The 20,895-nt window shown below is 37.1% G+C and overlaps 1 protein-coding gene across 43 annotated transcripts in view; it reads left to right on the top strand.

Moving 5' to 3' along the window:
- The window catches only part of PTPRD (protein tyrosine phosphatase receptor type D), a 2,297,676-nt gene extending 2,277,022 nt beyond the window's left edge, over positions 1-20,654 (top strand). For all 43 annotated transcript variants that reach the window (XM_078062238.1, XM_078062257.1, XM_078062277.1 and 40 more), the window contains 7 exons: positions 5,648-5,933; positions 6,358-6,536; positions 7,146-7,272; positions 8,471-8,596; positions 11,562-11,716; positions 15,362-15,497; positions 16,918-20,654. In XM_078062238.1, coding sequence (XP_077918364.1) covers positions 5,648-5,933; positions 6,358-6,536; positions 7,146-7,272; positions 8,471-8,596; positions 11,562-11,716; positions 15,362-15,497; positions 16,918-16,986 — 1,078 coding nt within the window. In that variant the 3' untranslated portion in view covers positions 16,987-20,654. The remainder of the gene's footprint in view (positions 1-5,647; positions 5,934-6,357; positions 6,537-7,145; positions 7,273-8,470; positions 8,597-11,561; positions 11,717-15,361; positions 15,498-16,917) is intronic.
- Positions 20,655-20,895: the final 241 nt, after the last annotated feature.

The raw sequence follows: 20,895 nt of genomic DNA, 5'->3' as shown, positions 1-20,895 counted from the left end.
AGGCCCTGGCATAGAAAATAGCTTAGCCTATTTGAGTAATTAAATGAAAGCCAGTGTGGCTGGAAGGCAGTGTGGGAAAAAGGGCAGATTCCACATATTTATTTTCCTTTTTAAGGGTTGTTTATAATATTTTTATTAAATGTATAACTGTGTCAACAACAATTCTTTAAAATAACTGTTTTACTTGTGTATAGTTCTCTTGTGTCTCTTCTTATTCTTACAAAGATACCCGTCTGACTGGGTAAGGGCCTCACCATTATGACCTTATTTAACAATTACCTCCCTGAAGACCCTCTCACCAAATACGGTCGAGTTGGGGGTTAAGGCTTTAACATATGGATTTTGAGAGGACACAATTCAGTCCGTAACAGGTATCAGTTTAAATGACATTTCCTCAAAAGTGCTCAGCCAGCATGTTGTACATTTACTTCATAGCAGTGGTTGGAGATTGAAAATTATCTACTTATTCATATGATTACTTACTATCCAATTCTCCTGCTAAACTGCAATCTCCACGAGGAAAGGATTCTGTTGGTTTTGCTCACCACTTCACCGATGTCTTAGCACATGGTAGGCACTCAGTAAATATTTGTGGGATAATAGCCTGCAGAGTCTTACGAGAGTATGTAGATGGAAAAACAAAGTAATGAGCACTTTCCTGTCTGTCCCTGGCTGGTGGGCATGGATGAATTAGGACAGTCAATGTGTGCTGGTAATGTGTAACAACCAGCTCTGTAGGGGAAATACAAGTATTTGCCAGTTTCCTTGGTGTAAGTCCTCCCACCATATCTGATTTCAAGGTAGAAATGTGACATCACTGAAGGCAAATCTCGGGAGAGATGCTCAGTAGCACACCATTATATAATAGTTTCAGCTCAAGAGTATAAATGTAAAATAATTAAGAGCACTATGTTTTGAGCATAGCCTTTATTTTTAATATGTTTATTTGAGCAAAATTTCTGAGAATTTAACAATTAGCTTTTGCCAGCTCCAGCACACCATTGATAGATAGTTGAATAAAATTTGTAGAGGTCAAAAGCACAAGAATTTATAATTTATTATTGTGCAGGGAAGGAGGGAAAAACAATCCAAACTGATTCTTATATTTTAGAACCGAATAGTAAGGAATGAGAGAGAGGAAAGAGCAGGTTTGAGCAGAGAAGATGCTGATTAATCTTGGGATCTATTTATTTCTAGAGAAACTTGAGGGCAACTTGAAATATAGGTCTCCACTTATGCTCAGAGAAAGGGCTATCGCTTTAGAAATCATTTTTTTGAAGATTATTGCTGAATCATGAAGGGGAATGAGAGAAAGGAGGACAGAACTTTGGGGACATTATCTACATTTTGACAGCTGGCTGAGGTGTGTGAATTAGAGAAAGAGATACAAATGGAAAAAATCCAGAGAAGCATGAGGATAATCAGTACAAGCATTAAACAGAAAAAATATCACTTACTGAGGCACAGTCTAAAGGGATGCTGGTAGATTTCTGAAGATGGCATTTAGAGTTTTGTCTTGGTTTCCAACTTGCTAGAAATTCTACCCTGTCAGGGACTCGATGGAACCACTACATGTGAGTCACAGTTCCTCTTGGCTCATTCCATGTGCTGCATGTTTAAGGTGATTTTGTATTGGAGATCATTATTAATCACTTCCCTTCCTACCTTCAACCGCAAGGGGAGTATCTGTTGTTTCCCATACTCAGTGGCACAGGAGGAAATACTTTTCAAGGAACTTGCATTCGGGATTGATGAACACTGCTAAAGGAGTGTTCTAGAGGGCTGGGCTACAAGAAAGGTGCCTTTTTCTTTTTCCCTGACCCAACTGGCAGAAAGCAGTATGAAGCAAAGATAGTGCCATGGAATGTGGTGCTAAAGTTTAGCACCGTGCAACCTCCATTTGAGTTCCTTTTTGGCCATTTACCATGAGCTGGAGGACTTCAGGGCAGCTTCCAAATGTCATAAATCATAGAAGGGAAAAGAGAACTGACAGACCTTTGCTGAATACCTTCCAGGAGCCAGGCACTATGGTGGGAAGGCGCTTTATTGCCATCTCATTTACCATGACAATATATGTGAAAGCAGAAAGTTCTTCCAATGTAAGGTATTATTTATTGGAAATATGAGGAGAAAGGGGAGAATGGCTTGAGGGGGTAGATTAAAGCAAGATTTTTGAAAGCCTAATCTTAAATGATCCTGCAGTGATTCTATCATAATTTTCTCAGCATTAACATTACCTATTCCTTTTGTCAGCTTCAGAGGTAGAATTTTAAAATGCAGTTTGTACCTACAAAGTAACTGTCTGTTCCTTTATGTTTGCAAAACACTCCCTATGTTTAATTCAGCCTTAAGACTCACTAGGTAATTAACTAGAGTTAATTACCATTATCGCGATTTAAGAAAAACGGGAAAGCAAGGAAGAGGTTAAGCGACTTTCTCAAGGACACCCAGCCATTGGTATCTGGAAAAAGTATCTTGAACTTCATGATCTTACTTCAAGCTAAGAGACACTTTCTAACATTTAAAACCCCCAAGAACTCTTCCTCCTAAAGAAGAGGTAACATGTAAGTTAAAAGGGTCAGCTCCTTTCCTATCTTACATATGAATACACAAGATTGGGCAGTTAACAGTATTTTGAATTTGGGGGAGAAAAAAATGGGTTTGGCACAAGTCATAGACTCTCCTCTTTCTTTTCTTCCACAGCTTGTAATTTAGACTCAGGCACATATTTTTTCTTTCATTACCACCTTGAAGAGGTTGCTACTGTTTGAAACTAGAGTCATTCCTACCAGTTTTCCAAGATTTTGTGATATCTTTCTGTCTGATTATAGATCTATGCATCATCCAGACATTTGAGAATGGTCCCTGATGCATATTTTGGGGAAATATCCCTGCCATTATCTAGAATTGACTTGATATTTAGGACTCAGTTATGAGGCTTATGGCATGGTTTCCACTATAAAGAACAGCATGAAGTTGTATCCAATTAAAAACAATGCAAAATTGGGATGAAGACAATTAAGAAAAACAACACAGAAAAAGAGAAAAAGGTATTACTCATAGTCTTAGAACCTCCCCAGTGTGGGGGGCTACTTCCCAGATCAGAAGACCAAGACACAGAGGCCACGCAAAGCATTTTCCAGTCCCTACCCACCACTGTGGAGTAGTCTTCGGGCATTCTCTGCACAATTCTGAGCCTTTGTCAAATGTGGGATTTCTTTCATTAACTGAAGATTCCTGCTTCCTCAGTCCTGTTTCATTAACTGAAGGGTCCTGCTTCCTCAGTAGGCTTACTGAACATGGATGGGCTGCTCATTACATAAGGCCTTTGATGCCAATCACTAATTTATTTTCTTATTTCACAAACATTATTGATCACCGACTGCATGGTTGGTGCAGGACACACAAAGATAATAGAAAATATAGTTCCTGCTTTCAGGTTATGCGCCATGATTTGTGGATGACAGACCCACCAGGCTAATTAATAATGCGATGTAACTGAGACTGTACTGGGGTGGTATTTGACACTCGACTTAAGTGATCTGGAACAGAGGATGATTAATCCTGCCTGGTGGGTGAGAGAGTGGGGGGATGGGAATGTCATGGAAAACTCCCCATCTCACAGGTTTACTAGTAGAACAAACTAGATGTGGACCTTGGTGCATCAGGTCTCTAATTGTGTACTAAAAAATGTTCTGTCACTTCAAAGACTCTTTGTCTCAATGGGTTTTTGCATTACATCTCAATGTCATGTCACTTTGTGGAAGGTAGATTTGATCTGCACTGCTCAGTAGTTAAATGAAGGTATTATTTGTTACAAAATGCTTACTTAACACCTTGTGGCCACTTGGCACTAGAGAGAAATGCCATTTCAGTTGTGTCAGACACCCTAGTGCTCACTAAACTCATCCATTTGGAGTTCTTGTACATTCCTTGTACAAGTGCCTCACTAGGTCAATGAAAAGTTTCACATGTAACTCCCAGAGCCAACAGTATGACTACAAAAGTCATTGTTTCTGTTTTGCTATTCTAGCCTCCACAATTCCCCCATCCTTCCTGTCCTTCAAGTCCTAGTTCAAATGCCACATCATCCACAAAACTGACACATCCTCCTCCTCCTCCCCCTTCCCCCTCCTCCCACTCCTCTTCCTCCTCCTCTGCCTCCTCCTTCTTCTTTTTCTTCTTCTCCTTCTCCTTCCTTCTCCTTCTCCTTCTCCTTCTCCTTCTCCTTCTCCTTCTCCTTCTTCTTCTTCTTCTTCTTCTTCTTCTTCTTCTTCTTCTTCTTCTTCTCTTTTAGTATAAATAGTTAAGTAAACTTTTACCTCATTGATAGATGCTGAGCTCTTTAAAGGTATGATGTAAGTCATCTTTAATGTTGTACCCCCTATATTACTTAACAAAGTGCTGTTCATTGAATGAAGAGAAGGATATGTCAATGGACAGATGGATAAATAAATGAACACATAGATACACAAATGACAGGAAACAGTGGCATGTAGCTAATGAAGGAGACTGTCTGTTGCTTAGTGTCTGTGGTGGTGATGGATACCTATTCCTGTTGATTACATGTTTCCCAGCCAGGTAAATATCGATAATCAGGAGGAGAAAAATATTTTGGATTCAACCATATTTGACACATAAACAGACTCACTCTTAAGAGTTTGATAAGAGACAAACAAGGCTTACCTAGAGATTTAAGAGCACAGATGTGTTATTTTGTTAGTATTCTTTTCTACACTTGAGGAAATTCCAATGTTTCAACCACGTGACTGTAATCCAGTTCAGTAAATTAGATTGTCTCCTTGGAACAGCGGATCTTGTCTTTGGGTTTTGCTCACTCTCTCACCTTCTCTTGTTTGAATCAGTTTCCACCAACTGGAAAATGACCTGTAAGTCCCAAAGTAATGGAGTTTAAAAAAAAGCTCAGAGCTTCTTCAATAACAAAGATTAAGGTTTTTATTTTTCCACACAGAATACTTGAATTTCACCTAGAATTTTAAAATATATTCAACTTTGGAGGAGAAGGGAGTAAAAACAAAAAACACACCTACTCTCTAGTGATTATTTTTTTAGTAGGAAATTATTTTCATTGAACATATCCTGTACCTTTTTTAGTGTGCAACATTTTAATATTTTAATTATCTATTTCCCACTAAGTTAATATTAAAACTTCCTTGCTGGGTTTTAGAATATGAAATGTTTCAGACTGAGTGATTTTCTCGTTTTTATTTCACAAATTGAACTGAAATAGATGGAGAAGTTTTACAAAAAGATATAGCCTAATTAGATCTTAAACAATTTTTAAAAATATCTTCTAATATAAACAACCTAAATGTTTGTTTTTTTATAACAGTTTCAAAATAATGTCTACTTTCTGTTACATGATCAACGACCACAGTAATTATGGATTTAATGTTTTTACATTTTGAAACCAAATTAATTTTACTTGGTATTTGATTCCTTATCCTCTGGTTGTAGTGACTTGATAATACTTTTTATTTTAGAGTGCTCTGAAATAATCCCAATAGCTAGTTGAAAAGAATTAATGGGTTTAAAACCTACTTAGTAAGAATTAAAATAAATTTTTATGTTTTGGTTTCCTGATAGATTTATTTGGACTTTTCTTTTCTCTTTGTTTTTCTTATAGTGCGGGAGTTGGCCGGACTGGTTGTTTCATCGTAATAGATGCCATGTTAGAAAGAATAAAGCATGAAAAAACTGTAGATATTTATGGCCATGTAACTTTAATGAGAGCCCAGAGGAATTACATGGTTCAAACAGAAGACCAATACATCTTTATCCATGATGCACTGTTAGAAGCAGTGACTTGTGGAAATACCGAAGTGCCAGCTAGAAACTTGTATGCCTATATTCAGAAGCTGACACAAATAGAAACAGGAGAGAATGTCACAGGAATGGAGCTTGAATTTAAGGTACGATATGGGATGTGATGTGGTAATTCAGGAGCAAGTCATTCTGGGATTGTCTTTGAGTAGCGGCTTCACTTTCTTAACCTTTCAAATTCTGAAGTTACAAGATTCACTTGACCTTCTCAGGTGTCTAACTATAAAACACTTTCCTCCTCTTTCCCTTTTCTGTTCTTTGCTTCCTAACAATACCTCAAGCTCTTTTGTACCCTAATTTAAATTGAGAGATCATACTCTCAAAACATATTTAAAAATTCAGTATGCTATGTGGAATCATTAGGTAGAAGTGAAAAGCAGTGCAATTTGAAGAGCCCTTTGCTTTAAAGTAAACACAAGCTTTATATCTAAAGAGGAAATCTTGAGTACATTGCATCTAACTGTAGGCTAAAATTATCTTTGTCAGATTTTTTTCTTTTCTTCTATTTAACAGCGTCTAGCCAGCTCTAAAGCTCACACCTCAAGATTCATCAGTGCCAATCTTCCATGTAATAAATTCAAAAATCGCCTTGTTAATATTATGCCATATGAATCCACAAGGGTATGCCTGCAGCCTATCCGAGGGGTAGAAGGATCTGATTACATCAATGCCAGTTTTATTGATGGATACAGGTATATACTCTTGCTCCCCTGACAGTCCAAAGCCTTGATATTTACATGTGCCCTAGTTTCACAGCCAGAATGAATTTCATCTCAATTCAAAGCATCTTCTTTCTGCATAGGTCAGCATTCAGTCCCTTGGTATTTGTTTTTTATTATTTTTGGTAGGAGTAAGAAGAAGCAGTCACGGAATCTTTAATCTGCCCTTCTGCACTCTTCCTCAGAAGCCATTTGGTTGTGGAAGGAGTTAATGAAGAAGCTGTTTTACACCATATTTCATAAATTTAATAGATTGTGTAAGAATCCTATCTACAAAATGAAGAGACACCACTGTTTAAGTGATTTGTATGATACATGAAACTGAGTTATTAGTGTTGCACTAAAATTTAAATAATGATAAAGACATACATCATAATATTAACAAAACAATTTCTTTTGCAAAGCCCCCAAATGTATTAAATATTCTCATTTGATTACACAGTCTTAATGGACACTTACTGCAATTGCCCTGATGATATGTTTTCAGTTTTCATTAGTGGGTTTGATGTTTACATATCAAATGTGAACCTTTGCATGTTCTCTGATTACTTTAACATGCTACTTTTATTCTCTGTAATTCAGACAACAGAAAGCCTACATCGCTACCCAGGGGCCCTTGGCAGAGACCACTGAAGACTTCTGGCGAATGCTCTGGGAACACAATTCCACCATTGTCGTGATGCTCACCAAGCTGCGTGAGATGGGCAGAGTGAGTGTCTTTTCATAAGATATTCACTCCATGAAGAAATCACAATTTCATTTTAATAACCCAAGGGCCAGCATCATTTCTTGGAGATGTGAAGTTCTCCAGACACATTCTGGGCCATTCATTACTCTTGTGTTGGTTTTTAGCTTGCAAAGCCACATCAAGTTCTTTAATTTGTGTGCTTTGAAGAAAGATCTAGTATTTTGTTTCCAGTGCAGCATGATCATAGGAGCAAAGAAATAGATGTCCCTGTTTGACTTAGGTCCCGGCTCTCGGCATAGTCTTTTTTCCTTTCATGCTGGACAAGCTGGAGTTTCATGAGCAAATGTGCCATCATTTCTCTGTGTGAAGAAACTTGACTTTCTTTTATCTGTGAGGCAAATTCTTACCTGCCCACCCTCCACCCCATATTGAATAGGGTGTTAGAAAGTTACAGTTTTTCCAAGGATATATATAATCTGGTCATCTTAGATCTACTTTTTGAAAATGATTATTCTGAAAAATACATAAAATAGTATTAGAGATACTTAAGAACCTACCACTTAGATTCAATAGATGTAAGCATTTTGCTATGTTTGCTTAAGATATTTTCTTTCTCTCTTCTTTGTATAAATGTATAGATGGAGAGCAAAAAATGCCAAACTAGGAAAGTAACTTGACTATTCTGACTATTCATAGTTGAATCTCTGCAAGATTTAGCCAAATCATTAAAACTGCTTGGGCTCCAGTTTCCTCAGCTAACAAGGGAGACTGGACCAGATCAATATAGAATTTTATTTCTGCATTCACACTTGATGGTTCTATTCATTCCATAACACAGTGATGCAAGTCTATTCTGGTGGTGCAGTGCATGATTGACAGGGCCAGCATTACATCCAAGGACCGACGTTATTATTTGGAGAACTTGTAGTATGAAGACACTTAACGCTTTCAAAATATTCAATTCAATTGATGTGTATTAATAAGCTACTGTATGCCAGTACTGTTCTTGATACCATGAGCAAATATTAAACCATTTGATTTTCCTATTCTCAAGGAACTTATGGTTTCAAAAAGAAAATGGGTCACATGCAATTGGAATGGCCTTGAATTTTGAACTTTTATTAATGAGAGAAAGAAATTAAATATATAGATTGATAGATGATAGATAAAATTTAATTTGTACATTGTATAGTTTGCCATTAATCTTCTCTCCTTTTAGGAGAAATGTCACCAATACTGGCCAGCAGAACGATCTGCAAGATACCAGTACTTTGTTGTAGATCCCATGGCTGAGTACAACATGCCACAATATATCCTAAGAGAATTCAAGGTCACAGATGCTAGGGTAAGATGACCAATCTTATGTTCTTAAACATTAGCTGAAAAGCAGTCTAAAATGCATCTCTGGGAGAAACATTTGCCGAGTGACCATATTCCCAAAGTGAAAAGAAATAACTGATCTTGGAGGACTGTTTTGTTTTTTAAAATAAGAGTAACTTTTCCTCTGTCTGGCAAGTGTTCTCACAAACCCAGGGTTGGCTTCCATTCAAACATAACATCTGGCAGCTCAACTTTGGGGATATACTTGGTAAGTGTGTGTCCTGGGAAGCATTTACTGATTGGTTGGCTGTGCTTACATTCACTTTCTCAGCTCATTCTCTTTGGAGCTTTTTGACTTCTTCATTACTTGAGGCTGTAAATATGTTGTTGTTTTGCAAAGCCCTTTAGGTCATGTGGACTTGGAGGTTAATTTGGTATGATTTTAAAACTGCAGAGCAAATGGCATTCTTTAGAAGACTCTGACAAGCTTTGCACATTCTAATTTGATTCCTGGCATGGTTTATTCCTCAGTGTGCTAATGTGTCTGTCCATGAGAGCTGTGCACCCATGACCCTTGTTGGCTAATTTTCATTCCGCATTTCTTATCTAGATTGCTGAGCCCAAGGTTCAGCCCTGATGTAAGATGTTCTATGCATAAACTTTAATATCCTTGCCTTTGGCCACTTTCAAACCATGATTACAAACACATCTTAGGAGAGAGTGGGGTCAGTCCATAGTCCTGCTTTGTTTTTGGAACTGTCACAGTAGGTGGGTTGAATAAAACTCCAGGACAGAGCTATTTACTTGATCCATTGTTTTTTCTGGAAAGGAGCTTTTCCAACCAATACTCATGTTTAGAGATTGTCTGCTAATCCCCAAAGCTGTGCCCTGGCTGTTGACCTAAAATGAAGGAGAAATTGGTTAGCAGGCTGGTTGGCCCAGGTGACGGACCTGTTAATCCCAGAAAGTCTGAAATCTTAACTACTCTGAAGGTGACCATACTCAAAGTAGCAGTTAAGTCTATCAGGCTCATTTTTGAGTTGCCCAAGTAAGCATGCCTTGGTGAACATCCCATTGTTTAAAAAAAAAAAAAAAGTGCCCTTTCAGAATTTGAAGATAGATATATGAGTGAAAAATCTTAAGTACATTCCAAGCAAACTCACCAACGATTTCTGATGATAAAGACTCGGGGCCAGTCTCTGCAAATAGCAGAGACACCTTCTTTACTACTCCTCGCTTGCCCAAATTAAATCTGATCGCAAAAAGCAAAAGAAATATTGAAGAACTTGTTCACATTCTTTTTATTAAAAAAGGCTCCCTGTGATTTTAGAATTTTCTTAGCTGCCATAGCATTTGCTGTTTGTGTTCCTAGTGTGTTTCTAATCTTAACTTTCCAGTTTAGAAAGCAAGTTGGCACCTGGAATGCAGTTTTGTTAAACAGGTAACCTTTAAATGGAGTCAGCTGGTCTCTCCTCCAAATAGTGAGGGTTTGTGCACATGACCTCTTCTTGCTGCTAAAAGCAACTGTGGTCAGAAGTGAAATCCTTGGGATATTTAGAGGAGGACAAATCTGCATTACCTAGCCTTTGGCTTCCTTCCTGTGCTTTCCAAGCCTTTTCCAGAAAGAGGGAAGTAAATCATGCTTCCGTGATAACCATCCATAAGTTAGTAATGGGGTCAAGCAGTTATTTTCATATTCCTGAGTGTTCTCACAAAGTTAATGTGATCTCCCTGCTTTATCAAAAGATGACAGTCAGGAATATGCCCTGTTCCTATGGAAATAAGACTAGTTGAGCTAAGCCATCCCTTCCTCTCAATAGGACTGAATGAAAAAGATTGTGTCTCTGTCTACTTGACCAGAATCTTGGGAACATACACACCCATATCCAAAAGGCCTTTAACGGGGAAAGAGCTGTTACAAAAATGGAAAGGAGGAACAAGTTGAAACCTTAACTAGGAGCAGGGCCTCTTCAAATAAGATCAGTCTCTCTAAGCTTGGAATTTGGATTCTTTCCCTCTCAGTGGATTCAGAAAAGAAAGTTGGTGGGTGGGCATAATTGTTACTCCTATTTCTGTAAACAGAGGGTCCCTTCTGCTTTTGTTGTGCTTCTGAAAACACTGTTCTAGAAGGAATCAGAAGCACATTAGTAGCTCCTTCTCAAACCATTTATACTTCATGAGTCAGAGCAGTTTTGCCTAATCACTTTAGAAAAGACTCCTCTTCTATCCAGGTTGTTTTCTTTCCACTGTTGGTCTGTCTGTTAAGCCCCCCGATCAGTGCCTTAATTCCTGTGGTCAGCCAGAAGAGTCCTTTTCAGAATAGAGTGTTTATTTGCTAATAATCTCTTTCCTCTCCTTGAGGGACACCTCACTTCCCACTCAACAGCATAGTTGCATAGCACATGCTGTGTAGGCTGCCATGGCTAGAAATTGTATGCCTCTGAGACATGTGGGGCATCCCAGTTAACAGCTACCCAGTTTGTGTCAGATCCTTTCAGCGTCACTATTTGTCACTTGACAGTGCTAGAAATAAGCAAGCACGGCAGATGTGAAGTTATCATGACAGTAGCAAAATCTCTGGTCTGGATGACATGCCTGGTTGCTCCTTTCAATATTAAGTTATTGGCTTCTGAAATTTTTGAAATAGAGTATATATGTTCCACTTTGGTTTTGAAGGCAAATTTTGGGTCTCGGAAGCATTTACTAATATGGGAACTAGATGATTCTTTAACAAGAACCCAGGTTTTTACTTGGGCATTCCAGAATAAATTTGCAATTTAAATATATGTGGCTGTAGACAGTGTTAATAACAGATAAGACATACATGTAACTGAGTTTCTAGTTAACCATGTTTTTAATTTCTTCTTACCCTCCCCCCCCTTTTTCCTCTCTGGAAAAAAAAAAATCATTCTTGCTGCTGTGGTCTGTGCACTGGCTGAATCCTCCTGGCATCCTTCTTTGTGGCTGGGTATGTGGCTTTCTCTCTAAAGGACGGTCAGTCCCGAACAGTGAGGCAGTTCCAGTTCACCGACTGGCCAGAGCAAGGAGTGCCAAAGTCTGGAGAAGGATTTATTGACTTCATTGGCCAAGTCCATAAAACAAAAGAGCAGTTTGGCCAAGATGGGCCCATTTCAGTCCATTGCAGGTGAGCGAAGAATCAAGAATGATGAGTTTCCATTTGTGATTAATGTCCTAATAACTTTGAAAATGTGCATTGTTGTCTATTCATTGTCAGTACAGGCTTATTGGAGTGAATCTGTGTAATTAATATTTTATTCTCAGAAATATATTGTAAAATCTTAAGCAAGGACTCATTTCTCTTTCTTTCCATAAAATGAAAATAACCAGAGGTAAAATTTTTATCCCCAAATTTTACCTCTTGTAACAAAGACAAAACTGTGTTTTTCCTTGCCTAGTTTACCTTTTTTTTTTTAAAGACTTTATTTATTTATTTGAGCGAGAGCAAGAGAGAGAGAGAGAAAGCATGAGCGGGGCGGGGGAGGTGGTTGGAGAGGGAGAAGCAGACTCCTCCCTGAGCAGGGAGCCAGATGTGGGACTCGATCTCAGGACCCTGGGATCGTGACCTGAGCCGAAGGCAGATGCTTAACCGACTGAGCCACCCAGGCATCCCTCTTGCCTAGTTTACCTTAACAGGAATTGTTGGTACATCCGCTAGTGAAAATTTGTTCAGTTAATCATCTCTTACTTGTTTTACTTCCATGGCATTACAATGATAACTGTCTTTCTGTATCTCCTGTGTTTGTCTTTTTAGGAAAACCATAAATAGTTACCCAGCCTTAATGACAATACTAATTCTTGCCAGTCAGTAAGTGATTAGAATGGTACCTCGGTTAAAATTGCAATTTGCCTGAAAATTGTTGCTATATCAGAAAATGAAGCACCTTCAAGTTAATTATTTTCAATAGTTTCCACAGCATTTTATAATTCAAGTCATTGAAGTTAATAGAAATAGCAAATAAAAGGTTCAGAAAGGACACTCACCATAAATTTAGTGCTTTGGGAAGTTGTTATGCAGAAACCTTCCAGCAAAAGGATTTTTTTATTCCTTTTGTAAATAATTTTATTTACACTAATATATTTTCAGATTCTAGCAATTTGAGGTCTCAGTGTCTAATCTCTTTGTGGTCAAAATCTTGAGAGAGTTTAAAATTTTACTTTGCTTCAAAAAAAAAAAAAGAAAAAAGGAAGGAAAGAAGGGAGGAAAGAAAAAGAAAAAGAGAAAGACAGAAAGATTCCAAACTACGATTCTTAGTGAAAGGGGAGACAAGCTCTCAAAATAGGAGAAATATTCAACTTGGGCTTTAAGATAGCTGAATTCTAGCCTCACTTCTGTCATCATGTAGCTCTATGACAGAATCTTAGAATCTAAGATCCTTTTGAGCACATGGTGTTCCCCAGGGATGATATATTCTGTGAGTAGCAGACCTTCTTTACTCACATTTGCTTTGTGTTGAGTTTGATTACTCTAGACAACCAAAGATCATGTAGGGAACAACATATGGACTCAAATATTCAGACAAAGTAGATGATATAGACTGGACTGAAATTACCTGGATATTCCCCTTCACTTTCGACATAATTTGCCCAAATGCTAATTCAAACTTTTCTAGCATAAGCTATAAAAAAAGAATATATTTAATATATACATTTAACTTTAGACATTACCCCATAAGTTTATAAATATGTGTTACTTCCCATTGCTTTTGCTGTCACAGAATGATTTAAATACTCCTTTAGTATATGGATTTTAATTATGTCCTATTATCTCACAGCGTACATATATATACACATGACTTCTAGATAGTTTCTCTTATCTGGGAATATCCTTAAAATACTAACTTTATTTATAACTTATTAAACTAGCATTGTAAAGTCAACACATTCAGAAGTTATAAGGCCAGTGTCTGTTATTTTCTTGAAAACATCTAGTAGAAAGCCAGAAACCCTGTATTTCAATACAGTTGAACAATCAAATCAAGGTTAAATATAGACTTGGGAATACCTGGGCCATTCAGAAAAAAAAAAGAAAAGAAAAAAATCATAAATCATAGCTTCTCAGGAGTAAGAGAGACTTTCAAGGTTGAAAGGAACCTTCAAGGTCATCTACTCCATCTTAACAGAGAGCCTTCACCGCCCCTGGACATCCTCAGGCACTTTGTAAAGACTGCCCATGGATTTTAAAGCCTCACTTAACATTTCTGTTTGGGCTCTTTAGAAAACCCAATTTGTAAAGGGACACACTATTTATATATGCCTGTCAGCTACATCCCCAAGTAAATGAATCCATCCATTTTCTACAGCCTGTACCCAAGCGTTACACATGCCATTTAATTAGGATCCAAAAATGTAGGGATTTTTCAGATTATTCACTCTTCTCCTCATTAGCTAAACCTCCAGATGCTTTCCTACTTTTTAAGAGCACAAAAGCTATGAATTAATTTTCTCTTCTTGCTGCAGTGAACATTCTGGAATTATCTTAAAACAATAAAGAAAACAAACTCAAAACCTTGCTAATATGGTAGAAAGAATCCTGGTGTTTTAGCTGCTGAACATCTAAAAGTAGTAGATAAGCTCAGTGAGGCTCATCCATTTTTTTTAAAAAGGTTAGAGAACCTTTTGAGAATCTATTAAAGTTTTCAGTTTCAGGAGAGAGAACAAATGTATATACATTTACACGGTCTATAAATATAAAATATTCACCGACCCTTCTAATGACTGAATAAGGATCCCATATCAAAAAACCCGTAACAGAATCTGTTTTCTCATATCAAAACTGACTTCTCAATCTGAATAGTCTATACCCTTTCTAAGTGATGAAATATCCTGCATAGATCATGACCACAAGAAGTAAATAATACACTAGAAAACTTGAAGAGGTCGAGTTTATCTCACCTTATCTGGTATTCCATACTTTAAAAATACTAAGAAGGCAAGGTCTACAATTGCAGGATCTACATGAAGAGTATTTTTTTTTTAATTTTTTTATTGTTATGTTAATCCCCATACATTACATCATTAGTTTTAGATATAGTGTTCCATGATTCATTGTTTGTGTATAACACCCAGTGCTCCATGCAGAACGTGCCCTCCTCAATACCCATCACCAGGCTAACCCATCCTCCCACCCCCCTCCCCTCTAGAACCCTCAGTTTGTTTTTCAGAGTCCATTGTCTCTCATGGTTCTTCTCCCCCTCCGATTTCCCCCCCTTCATTCTTCCCCTCCTGCTACATTCTTCTTCTTCTTTTTTTCTTTCTTAACATATATTGCATTATTTGTTTCAGAGGTACCTCACTGATATGAGGAATTCTTAATCTCAGGAAACAAACTGAGGGTTGCTGGAGTGGGGGTGGGGTGGGAGGGATGGGGTGACTGGGTGATGGACACTGGGGAGGGTATGTGTTCTGGTAAGCGCTGTGAATTGTACATGAAGAGTATTAACCTATACTTTATTTATCCTTCCCTGAATCTATTTATTTTGCAATATTTATGTTTCCTACATCTTTCCAAAATGGAGTAGAATCCCAGTTGAAAAGGCATTCTATTGTATTGGACTTAATCTTAATTACTCCACATTCATGCTCACATTTTACCATGACACATTATCCCAAGAGTAGTCATTTCGTGAACCCAATACCACATTTTCCTGAACATTGCTGTGGAAGAACCTGGTGTAATATGGAAGCGGGTGCATATATGTCTACTTCCAAGCGAATGTGGTCAAGACTCTGAGTGTCACATCCTGTAACGCTGTCTTTGTTATTATGGCAGTGCGGGCGTTGGAAGAACTGGAGTCTTTATAACATTAAGCATTGTTTTGGAAAGAATGAGATACGAAGGAGTTGTAGATATCTTCCAGACTGTCAAAATGTTAAGAACACAACGACCAGCCATGGTACAGACAGAGGTGAGAAAAATCTCCATGAATTTATCACATTTCAAGAGCCAAATAATAGATTTTACTAACCAGAACCTCTTAAGAGCCTGGAGACTCTCAACACCAGAGCAAAATACAGGAAAATACTGTAGGAAAACCATCAAATTGTTCAATATTTTGAACCTCATTTTTTCCCCTCTGTATATGGGAGTGACAATTTCAAAGTCTTACAGTTGTTTTGGAAGTTATGCTAGATTATATATTAGGTTGAACCATGATAAATTATCACTATTTGACCACTTTATAAAGCACATTGCCTGGTACATAACAGACCCTCAGCCCATTTTACTTCTCTATTCTCCTATGGTCATTTTAAATATTTGGATCCTGGATAAGCCCTAGAGAAATTAATACCCCATTTTTTACTCCAATAACTGATCATGAAATTCTCATCTTTTGTGATTTAGACAGTCTGGCCTATTGACTGTTCATTTCTAAGGATAATATGAGTGAGTGTTTCTGTTCCTCAAAAGGCCACCAAATATATTCTATATGTATTCCTAAATTCATTGCCCACAATATCTTCCAAACTGTGATTTCAAAATAGCACAGGTATCTGGCTTGCAATACTCAAAGCATGATGTCGGCCTGACAAACTTAATGGGTGTTGGGGGTGGAAGAGGGAAATTGGACATTTAAAAACTCTTAACACTTAGCCAAGCAGCTTACTGTGACAACATAGGAAAGCAAACTCCATTTATTTTGCATTACCATTTTTATTGTAAAAAAATGCACATTTAAGCAAAATAGAAACTATCTACTTTCAGCCCCATTGGCTACTGAAGATAAGTTTCTTTTATGGCAAAAACTCTATTTCTTTCTCTCTCTCCAACAATGCCCCAACTTATTCCAATATGACAGTGTTCTTCCCTATCTGAAAAAGGACATGTTTCAAGTTATTATATTTTAATATGGGCCTTTCTATAACAGATAACTAGCAATCACACTGAATTAGGCCAAACGACACGGCTATTTTTTGATATAGACAGCCAGTCTTGGGATACCAAACTGAGAATAAGTTACCACAAATAGATAGTTGTAAAAGACAACAGTGATACATTCCCATGTTCAGTGGTGGTAATTGTTTGGTACTACTTGGAGAACAACTCACACTTGCCTGGAAGATAGTGTTCACTCTAGCTGTTACTACTTTGGAATTAGGAGACGATTTTAGTCAAATCGACTGGTGAAGTTAACAAACAGCCTGCGTGGCTGATCATTCTTTGCTCACTGAAACGGATTGGTCATTGGATTGACTTAATTGGTGAGAGTAGTGATTTTGCCCCCATCCAGATGTAACGTCTGTTTTTGAATATTGATTTTCATCTTTCTATTAAAATGGACTCATGGCCCCTTTTTCCTCATTCTTCCCATGCTTGGTCTCCTGCAGGACCAGTACCAGTTCTGCTACCGAGCCGCACTGGAGTACCTGGGCAGCTTTGATCACTATGCAACGTAGAAACCCCTAACCCACTTTGGGTTCTTACTGCAGGCCCTTCAGTATCCACGGAGTCTCTTCTGAGCCATACAGGGCACTTGAGAAGTCCTTCTTAACTTCTAGCTAACTACCACTTAGTGGGACTATTACACACAAAACAAAATAAAAGCAAACTCTTCTGGGTGGACCAAGAATTCACAGTTTAATAATCTAACCTGAAAAAATAATAAAGAGAATCCTGACTGGTGAGGCATCTGAAGGATTTTTACAGATACCGCAAGGATTCAAAATAAAGGGAAGAAGAAATCACAGCAAAGAACCACCATCTTGTTCAGGATTGCTTGTTAGGTGTGAGGAGAAATTGCCAGAGTCCTGCAGTTCAGTGCAAGATGTTTGCCAGTGTGGCTTCTTGTGACAAATTGACTCTGCTGCGACATCGTCCCTTCCCACCATACTGCTCATAATAACATTTTACGGGGGGATCGGGGGGAAATGTTTAAAAAGAAAGTCTTTGATTTAGTTTTTTAGTATTGTAAAGATACTGCTGACCTGTGCTTCATTTTTAACTGTGTAAACTTTTTTTTAACAAATGTATCATTCGATAAAGTGAATTTTAAAAAAGTTACATAACTCTTCATTTTTTATTTCCAAATTGTAGGTTTTTTTAAGCTGTAGAACTGTTATCTGTAATATCTTGCTGTAGAAATATCCAATAATTTGAAAATTTGCACATTTTTGTGCAATATTCTTAATCTACAGTATCCGTCTTGTCAGATATTACTTTCACACTTCTGTTCAGTTTTGGTTGGTGAGAAAGTACCCATTCTCTTCAAATAGTCAAAGAGAACGTTGTTTTGTTCTGTTTTGTTTCTGGAATCAACAGGGAGGCGCAAAGTATAAAGTTGCTGCTAACATACATACATATATATCCATATTTTACAGGGTGTCTATGTACATATAGACAGTGTGTCCACGCAAAAAGATAGATAGAGCTATCATTCAGTTCTTCCATGAATTAGTTTTGGGGTTTTTTAGTTGTTTTTTTGTGGTTGTTTTTAGGTAGAGAAGCTATTATAAACATCTTTTACAATTTGTTATTGATTTTATGACATATGGGTATTTCTTAATATCATAAAATTTTAATTTTAAGGGAAATGAGGAATGCACATCAGTGATTGTCAAGCCTCACCCCCTAATTTCCTATCCAGTCTCCTCCCGCCCACCTACTCATATTCACAAATATCCTTTTGTTAGCCAGGCTTCCAAAAAAGTTCAATATTTCTAACACTCTAGTGCAATAAAAAAAATTACTAAATATCTAAGAGGTGTGCATGTGGGAAAGGTCAGTGCATATCCCTTTAGGAGGGGAGAATGTTGTAATATATCAGCTATCAAGTTGTTTAAAAAAACAATGTATTCAATCGTATATTGTCTATAGTATGTGCTATGAAATTTGCATTTATGATATGTAACAGGGGCAAAGCCAAACTCATGTTGCTCAGTTCAGTCAGAAACATTTTGTGGCATACAGCACAACTGGGAAGTGCTGTACTTTGTTTTCTTTTGGTTTTAGTTATGCATTTAGAGTGCCTTATAATTGATGCCTATTTTAATAGCATTTCTTTTTAGCTTTCGGTTCATATTTTCATTAGTTGTTCTTATATGTTACTTTTCCAATTAAAGCATTATCTGTTTACCACATGTACAAAAACTCTTTGAATAATATGCATTCCTAGTTTTCAACTAAGTCGGGGATGTTAGTGATTGTACCAGCCCAAAGCACTTGGATAATCAGGGCCCTTCTTTTCATGGTTGCCAACATCAGGAAAAGCTACTTGTTTTATTTAGAATCCCTGCCAGATCTGTTCTGGAACATTCAGTAACTGCACCAAACTTGTTTAGTGACAAATATCATTGTCAACTTTGGAATATATTTACTAATCCATTAGGATTTTTCTAAAAGGGGAAATTAAACAATTATCTATTTTCCAACATAATCCCAAATTTTCCAACATAATTGCTATAGGAAGCCATGGAAAATGGCATGAGTTTGCCATATCTTATATGATTTTAAAGAACCCTCAAAATATCCAAGGAACTCTTAAAGAGTTTTGGTATAGATATAACATTTTGGTTTAATTTTAGCTTCTTTGATGTTCAGCATAAAAGGATTTTGTTTTCCACATTTTACCATCACTAGCAGAATGAAATCCAAGAGACCAAACACTTGCAAGCATCATATTTGAGCACTTTTGTAAAAAAAAAAAAAAAAAAAAAAGTAAGAAAAAAAGAAAAAAGAAATAATGTTAAAAAAAAAAAAGTATCTAGAAGGCTACCTCAGAATGAGACTCTCTAACCTACATCAGAACCAGAGAAGAATGTGCACTATGTGGATCTGTTGTTACTATCTTTTAGTTTGTATCTTTTGGAGATTTATCCAAGTGCCAGATTACTGAGTGCTGTGATTTTCATTTAGTGAAACAAAGGGGGTCAGACAGACTTGCAGACATGCCACGTTAGACATGTAGAATCTGATGGTGTATATTACACACCAGAATGACTGACCAATGAGCAGTTTCTCTCCCTGAAATGAAAACTGCCCATTTGGCAAAGGGAAAGAGGAGAATAATCACAAGAAGAAAATTAATGGGATGCATACCATACAAACGAGGCAGAGACTATTCAGAGATCTTATTGTTTAGGCGCTGTTCCGAGAACTAACTCCCTTCCTGTCATTGATGTGCATTCCACTCTGTGCTTTTCTGTACAACCATTCTAGTTTGATTTTCCCAGGTAAACATCTTTATCTACCATTACCATAAACTTTCAAGTTTCTAATTATTTTCATCATCATAACCAGTACGGTGCTATTATTTACCTATGTACGTGTAGTTATGTATAATTTTGTAATTAGTTACAATGGTAAAAAAAAAAATCAAAATATATAAAAAGTGATTTGTACAGAACTTTATTTTAGCTCTTTTTTAAAAATGATTTGCATGGTTAGACAACGGCAAGGATAGCCAGGGGAGGGAAGGGCCTCTAGGGAACTTTGCACTTTCTATACCTTTGTACTATGCACTGCCCTATTGATTCTACACCCAATAATGTTATTACTTGAACCCATCTGTAAGAAACTGCTTCAGAAATTCATTTGTGTGTATGTAAATAACACAACATAGACACAGGAAGAGAAAAAATTCTTCAGTAACAGATTTTTTTCTTTCCTGTTTATTTTTGGGTTTGCTTTGTTTTAGTCCCTCCTTTTTATTTTTAATTCCCTTTTATTTTTTTCTTTTTGGGTTTTGGTTTCCTTTGGGTTTATGGGTGCCCTGATACTCCAGCAGAGATCAGAAGGCTACAGATCCATCCTATCCATCTGCTATGTGGCTTTGCCATTCAAGCTTGGAGTGTCTTTACAAAGATAATAACAGTTGTGTTCTTTGCTCTCGTTTTGGATGCATAGACTGAAAAATTTAAAAAAATAACTTGTAAAATGGCTTGTTAAAAAAATACAATTACCTCTAATTAGTAGTACGCGTAAATGTTTTACAGAATGAAAGGCGTGCTTTTTATTTTCTTACTTCGTTACATTGGTGGCGAAAGAAGTCTGTATGAAAATCAGTTCTTTGCTGACACAAGTTCCATTTGTTACAAATGAATTCTAATAAAAATGTCAGTGTTATGCAGCCCTGGCCTTTGCTTTTGTCCACTCAAGCACTTTGGTTTTGAACTGACTATATATGTTCCCTTTTCTCTCTGGTTATCTGGTTAGTTCCTTTGTACTAATAGTAATTAAACTTACCAAGAGGCTGTCATTTATGATTGCCTGCCTTGAGGTGAGCACTTTTCACTGGTAAGCAAAATAAGGCTTAGAAAACTAGTTTGCCCAATTCACACAGGAAAAAGAAGGCCTTGGTATCATTCAAA

This window comes from Halichoerus grypus, chromosome 14, assembly GCF_964656455.1.
Source record: "Halichoerus grypus chromosome 14, mHalGry1.hap1.1, whole genome shotgun sequence".
Lineage (NCBI taxonomy): Eukaryota > Metazoa > Chordata > Mammalia > Carnivora > Phocidae > Halichoerus > Halichoerus grypus.
The sequence above is the reverse complement of the archived record's forward strand: the minus strand, read 5'-3'. Positions and strand labels throughout refer to the sequence as shown.